General features: G+C 39.5%; 1 protein-coding gene across 4 annotated transcripts in view; it reads left to right on the plus strand.

The window, feature by feature from the left end:
* The window catches only part of ABCB11 (ATP binding cassette subfamily B member 11), a 41,060-nt gene extending 34,342 nt beyond the window's left edge, over window positions 1-6,718 (plus strand). For all 4 annotated transcript variants that reach the window (XM_079311202.1, XM_079311204.1, XM_079311203.1 and 1 more), the window contains 6 exons: window positions 1,358-1,599; window positions 1,708-1,864; window positions 2,656-2,853; window positions 3,622-3,828; window positions 4,058-4,204; window positions 4,753-6,718. In XM_079311202.1, the coding sequence (XP_079167328.1) occupies window positions 1,358-1,599; window positions 1,708-1,864; window positions 2,656-2,853; window positions 3,622-3,828; window positions 4,058-4,204; window positions 4,753-4,953 (1,152 nt within the window). In that variant the 3' untranslated portion in view covers window positions 4,954-6,718. The remainder of the gene's footprint in view (window positions 1-1,357; window positions 1,600-1,707; window positions 1,865-2,655; window positions 2,854-3,621; window positions 3,829-4,057; window positions 4,205-4,752) is intronic.
* Window positions 6,719-7,479: the final 761 nt, after the last annotated feature.

Raw genomic sequence — 7,479 nt, forward strand, 5'->3', positions numbered from 1 at the left:
TTACAAAAGTCTTAAATCAAAATACTTCTTGATAAGGAAACTTCACTAATGAGTCAAGGCAACAGCTCTTATTAAATGGAACAACCCAGCGGCTGTGATGAAGAAGATACTCAATGCTTCAGCAGTTTTGGTGATGATTGATTATGTCTGGTGTTATTTTCTAACTTATTTGCCAGCACTGCATCCAAATGCTAAAAACACTGAATTCTTCCACAGTGATTGCTCATCAGCCATGCTAAACATGGAAAAAGTCTGCACAACCCAATTCACAGTACCTATTATCTGCTCCTTCATATTGAATGATAATGCAAGACGTTGATTCTCAGTTTGGGTCAGGAACAAAAAAACAACCTGAAATTCTGAAAAGGGACTTCTTATTGTCTACATTCAGATATTTTCCTACATGCTGAAAACATTCATAAGTTATAATACCACACTTCTTCCCAAAGGAATGTGTTACATTATTAAGCTACTGTCAAAGTCTAAGCAAATTACAGCATTTGAAAACAATTTCTTAACACAATTACTTGAGACTAAAAGGGTGAAATTAGGACAAAACAAGCCATCAATTTACTTCTGTAGATGAAATTATGGTACTCTTTTTTTGGGACATAAACCCAAATTCTGACTGGCAATAAATTACAACATGAAGCCTACAATTAATAAAAGTTCCACACAAGTTTCTGTGGGGATTATCTCATAATTTCCTGTATTGCATATTTCTATGTGCATAGGCAAGTATTTGCTTACTCTTTGCCTATATACAAGGTAAAAATCTTGGAAGTTGTGTCACTGAAGATTTACATGTTCCATCTCATCAGTCTTTTGGATATCTGAGAGGGAGGGAGGGAGTGTGAGCAGGTGAGGAAACCCAGTCAATTCGAGTGGCTTCAGTTTATGAAACAGAAGTTGGGGAGGCTATCCCTTTTAACTCCTTCTCTGACTAATGCTAAAAGTAACACAATTCTAAAATAAACATATTTAATTCATAAATCCGTGGAACCAAAGAAGTTCCTAAAACAGTCTTTCCTTTTGTGGGTTTCACATTTATTCACATTATGTGAAATAAGTCACCAGTGAGACCATGTGCTTTATTCTCTATGAGTGCTTACAGTAACAGCCCCAGTGGAGCAGGCAGAAATTTGCTCTCAAGGAAATCAATAGATGATTGATTGTAGAAAAGGTTTTCTTTTTAGGCTGTCTGATGTTTGGGCCAGTATATATCATGTCTGAATAAATTTATATATGTCTGAATAAATTTATATATTTCATCAGTGTCCTGAGTTCATGAAGAACCAGGCACTCTACTTTTCCAAGTAAAAATTAAGAGCTTTTACCTATTTTTTTTCCTCCCCAGATTGCCAGTGAAGCTCTCTCTAACATCAGAACAGTAGCTGGGATAGGAAAAGAGAAAATGTTTATCAACAATTTTGAGAAGCACCTGGATATGCCCTACAGAGCTGCAATCAAAAAAGCACATGTGTATGGAGTCTGCTTTGGCTTTGCCCAGAGCATTGTGTTCATTGCCAACTCCGTTTCTTACCGATATGGGGGATTTCTTGTCGACCATGAAGGACTCCATTACAGCTTTGTGTTCAGGTGAGAGCCTGCCCAGGGCCACAAACAGATCTCTAAAAGTTCTGGACACAGTGTGGTGTTCAGTTTCCTGATGGCTTCCCAAGAATGACTGTCCCCCCTTTCCCACAGGGTGATCTCTGCTATTGTCACCAGTGGAACTGCTCTGGGGAGGGCTTCTTCCTATACCCCAAACTATGCCAAAGCCAAGACATCTGCTGCACGTTTCTTTCAACTGGTTGATCGGATTCCTAAAATCAGTGTTTACAGTGAAAAAGGGGAAAAATGGGTAAGAGTGGTAATTTGTGACATCAATCAGCTCACTACAGGCATGGATGTTGCACAAATGATTTAGGAATCAATGAGGATCAATGCATTACAAGAAGGTTATGCTGATTGTAAAATTTTTATTTGTCTTCGCTCTTTTGCAAGCAAGCTCTGTGCTAGACAGAAAAAGTAATATAAAGTTGGCCATTAGTAATTTGACAGTGTAAAATTCCTGTAAATTGGAATGGAACTGATTTGGGTGACTCACAGAACAGCAAGGTCTTATTCCTGCTGTACAGTTCATGACAAACCTACTGTTTTAGTAGGTTTTCATGACTACTGCTGTTTCATAATAGAGGTTTTTCCATTCACATTCAACAGCTGGAGGGGGGGGGGGGTTGTTCATGAGGAGGCAAAGAACTGTTGAGTCAGACAAAATGAAAATGCTCCATTTCTGGTGAATTGAAAATTCAGACCCAGAAAATTGAAATTATTTATTTGATACACAGTGTCTATATTAAAATGAAAAATGTGCCTGTTTGCAAGGTAATGCCATTTCCAATTTATGCCTTTGGCCACTGCCATGCAGGGAAGTGTAAGAAGAGAAATAGTGTTATGACTAATACCTTCACCTCTACGACAGCTACTCCAGTATGGTTTTTTTCCCTTTTCCTGAGATAATTTCATTAAGTGCAAATGTCATATTTTAAAGCAAAAGATGCAAGAATGGATCTGAGGAAGAGTTGTCTTATACTTTACAATTCAGGGTTGAGCCTGAGTTCATTGTTACTTTTTCCTTTTTCTTTTCACCAGGATGATTTCAAAGGAAGCATTGAATTTCTTAATTGTAAATTCACATACCCTTCTCGGCCTGATATTCAGGTCCTGAAAGGACTCTCTATATCTGTCAAGCCTGGACAGACTTTGGCATTTGTTGGAAGTAGTGGCTGTGGTAAGAGCACCAGTGTCCAACTTCTGGAGCGTTTCTATGACCCTGAGAAAGGAAGTGTGGTAAGCAAAAAAAATGGTGTTTCTGTGTAGTGACTCATACATGTGCAGTTTGAGGCTTCATCTCCTTCTCAAAAGGACAGATGTGGATTATTTGGACAGTTCCCAAGTATTATCCCAAACATTCTCAGACAAGATCACAGAACTACATGTCTCACGTGCACTCTCATGCATTATGTGACCATAGGCATTTGTCTTGCTAGTTTCTGTAAGAGACACACAAATGTGTGATGCTTATTATGAGAGCACAAGCAAAATCAAGTCTGAATGGAGTAACAAAGAGCCTAGAACTTGTCTAGATTTAACTTGCTTCAATTACTGATAGCTTAAAAAGCTTTTTTATGTTTTCTTAATGTAAATACTTACCCATCCAGATTGATTTATCTTTTTTCTGGAAAAAATCTGTGTGGTCATCACTACGTCAGGAAGACAATAAAGCATGTGCCTAACCTTAAGCAATTAAATAGTTCACTAGGACTTCTGCTGAGCAAATGATCTAGTACATTTCGTGGTAGGGATCAAAACCATACCACAAAATACAGATCATGCACGAAGGAGTCAGAGATGACCAATTCAACCATTCACTTTAAATCAGCTGTGTTTCTATTTTAATGATATGGTTAAATAATTTAGTTTTATTATATTTATTTGTGTGTATATATATATATAATTACATACATATATATATTATGTACTTATTTATTAACTACTTAGATGTTGCAAGCTATTGTTTCATAATGATGTTTCAAGTTTCCTCCCATTTCCTTGTAGTTAATAGATGGGCATGACTCTAAGAACGTAAACGTGCAGTTTCTTAGATCAAAAATTGGAATAGTGTCACAGGAGCCTGTGCTATTTGACTGCAGCATTGCTGACAATATCAAATACGGCAGCAACACAAAAGAGGCAACGATGGACAAAGTCATAGAAGCAGCCCAGAAGGCTCAACTGCATGACTTTGTCATGTCTCTGCCTAATGTAAGTACCCACGAGGCCTTGGCTGCTCAGTGTTCACTGCAGCAGGAGTTGCTCTGAAGCACAGCTTGGAAACCTCACTCCAAACATGTTTTCTGCTGTATGTTGTTTCTGCATTCCCAGGTTCTGCAAGTGGTCAGCAGTGGTCGCCTTTCTTGCCTCTCTCCTGCTCTTTCTTTAGGCTGTGTACTGGTGCACCTGAATAAAATACTCCTTTTGTATATTTTTTCAGAAATATGAAACTAATGTTGGGGCTCAGGGGTCCCAGCTGTCTCGTGGGCAAAAGCAACGCATTGCCATAGCAAGGGCCATCATACGAGACCCTAAAATTTTATTGCTGGATGAAGCTACATCTGCCTTAGATACGGAAAGTGAAAAGGTAAATGCACAGTGATAATCAATAAGGCAAATTCAATACAATGGCCTACAACACACATTACCTTTTCTGTTCTATAGATATGCCAACATACTCTACTACATGATTGCACATTATTCCACATTGTGAATTCAGCACTTTCACCTTAAATGGTTTTTCCAAGAAGTGCAGGAGGTACAGCTGTAAGAAAAAGCAGCCAGCCCCAAGTGCTCTCAAACTACCTATGAGAGGCAACACTTTTTCAGAAATGTTTGAATTGCCTGGATTTCAACATTCAGTTGACATTTAGCATGTCAGCAGAGTAAAGGCTTAATTCAAGTATTAATTTCTACCTCTGTCAATGTTTAGCTGTCCCTTGTTTGTACTGCTGGTAAACAGAGTTCATGACCCAGCTAAGCACATAAATATCAGAAGCTCTGATTTAGTCTCACTGTCCCTTTTACAAGTGTTGCACAATACGGTTAATTAGTCTGAAGCAATTAGGTTCCTCCAGCTCTGAGCCCTGTTCAATTTGCACATTTTTATTCTGACACTTTGTCTGTTGCCTTTAGACTGTGCAGGCAGCATTGGATAAAGCCAGAGAAGGGCGCACCTGCATCGTCATCGCCCACCGCTTGTCCACCATCCAGAACGCCGACATCATTGCTGTCATGTCACAAGGACTCATCATTGAAAGGGGCACTCACGATGAACTGATGGCCATGGAAGGAGCCTACTGGAAGCTTGTTACTACTGGAGCCCCAATCAGCTGAATTACTGTGATTCTAAATTTGAAAGATTTCTGTAAGCAAGTACTTTGTGGTAGATATGCGTATGCTGGTGCTCCATTCTGCTACAGAGTGAGTGCTCTGCAATACAGTGAGATATGTGGAACCCTGAATGTATGTAGCTGTCTGCGTCAAGCACACTTGTCCGACACGTGCAAGGCAGTAAGTAAGCACTGGCTGATGCATTCAGGAAGTAGCTTACCCACTGATAAGGGAAAAAGAGCCTGAAACTGGGAAAGATCTTTTCTGGTGATCTGGGGAACTGCCGCTATCTGCAGTGAGACTGCACAGTCTTGTTATGCCTAAATTAGCAATCAAGGAAGACTCTGGTCTTATGGAAACTGCTCTTTCTCTAGGTAAGCTGAATGAGTGAAAACAACCCTTTGAATGATGCTGTACATCTGAAGGGATCAAATCTGTCCTAACATTTTGTCTACAGACAATTACAGCAGAGGCCCTTCTTGTGCATACAGAAGCCCCACTCTTTCACCTGCTGTACCACAAGTCCGTGTTGCTTTTGGGGAGGCTGGGCTTCTTTTGCATGCACCTGCAGCACTGCCAGAGCTGTGCCCCTTCAACAAACCAGTCAATACTTACAAATAACGCAGCTCCACAAAAGTAAGGAAGGAAACCAAGGGAAGGAACAAAAGCTGGTGAGAATAATTTCCTAGCCCACCACTCTCCAGCTAACACTCATCACTCTAATTAGCTGTCAAAAAGATTTTTGAATAGGAATAAGTGCCTTGGCTAAATTAATGTAAAATTCTATTAATCATCAGTTATTTAAACCATTTCTATTGAAATGGTGATGGATAGGTTCTTTTTTCCACAAGGTAACACAATCATGAGTGAAGGTATTAAAAATAGGAATAATTAGCTCTTTGTATGAAATGCAAAGTTGATAAACAGAACAACATTATTATCAGAAATGACAAAGGTCAGGAAGGAATTTCTTTTGGGAGAAACTTGTATCTGTCACAGTTTATTATTAGATTTACTGCAAGTTTCACTAAAATATGTTATTGGTTATTATCTGCAGCATAACAGGACTGTTTCCTTTAGTGACTGGGAGAAAAGCAGATAGAAAAAAAAAATATAGATTACAGTTTCAATATTTAAATACTGATTTTAGAAAAAACCAGAGAATAAACTGGAAAAGCCATTCTCCATGTCCTAAAATGTGCACCTGGGCTGGGTGGGGGAATGGGCAGGCAAGTTTCCACTTACTTTATAAGAAGTCACACCACTTCTTATAAAATACTGCAACTCTACCAGTACTTAAATAGAGCTGTAATGGCAAAAGGTTTATTAGGATACATCCCATAATTCCATGTAGCAAAACCCATGTTCAGCTTTTATACAACTCCATTAACAGAATCACTGCCACATACCCTATTGAACTCCCACAGCCAGCACTGAAATGGCAATTTCTCTAAGGAAGTCTATTTCAAGTCTTAACTGAAAAGTAGAACAAAAAGCTGCATTATTTGCTTTAATCTTTTTAGCCTTTTTACATTTCAGAGCAATAAATAGTTTGATGGCTCACAACTGAAACTATTAAAAGAGTGACTATCAATAACCTGCAGATATATGTATATGATATTCAATTAATATTATTATTTAAGGCCACAGAAAAAGGTGGCTCTTCATTAAAAATTGCAATGACTGTATACTTATTTCATAATTCTTTTTCTTAAAGGACAATATTTTTCTGACCCAAATTAAATTAATAAATTGTATTTTTTTACTGGATTTTGTGTTCTAGCACTTCTTCTCTTAGGCTTCAGCTAAGCATGAGTGTCTTGCATCAGCAAGCAAGTACCATGTCTGTGACAAGGGTCTGCTGAGAAGGCCAACTCAAGGACATCAACCCCTGCCTGCACAGCTGCCTGCTGTCTCCCTACAGGAGCATGACCCCAGCTGGGTGGTAGTGCTGCTGCTCTTCAATGTAACATCATCCTCTTTTCAGGCAGCTGGGAAGCACCCAGAGTTAAATTTTGGGAAGGGTGTTACTCCAACAGAATGCACCCACTGTGTACATAAACAGTTGCATGCTCTTTGATGCTACCTCCTGACACTTTGTACCTACTTGCTGTTGACAGCCAATGGATTAAAAAAACCTCTGGTACCTGCGACAAGGGATTGGATTACAGGGCATGAGCAGCACATCTTGATGGAATGCTCAGTGCAGAGCTGGACTGGTCTTGCTGTTGCAGCTGCCTCACCAGTAAAATGTCCCAGTCCTGGGGCTTGGTGACAATATTCCTGAACCATTCCAAAGTAATTTACTTACATCTTTCAAGCCAGACCTGAGTTATTAGTCTTGACAGTAGTTGGTGTCATTTGGTGCCTCCTGCTGTATGCTCCTCTGCATGGTCCATGGGCAGCTATAACCACGATACTGTTTTGGGATAGCACTTGATCTGCAAATACAGCTCCTGCTCCAGCTAAACTCCTCGGGGTAGGAACTGCACATCTGGGCCCAGAGTGCTTCCACCAGGAAGGTTAAAC

This window comes from Erithacus rubecula (assembly GCF_903797595.1).
Source record: "Erithacus rubecula genome assembly, chromosome: 8".
Classification (NCBI taxonomy): domain Eukaryota; kingdom Metazoa; phylum Chordata; class Aves; order Passeriformes; family Muscicapidae; genus Erithacus; species Erithacus rubecula.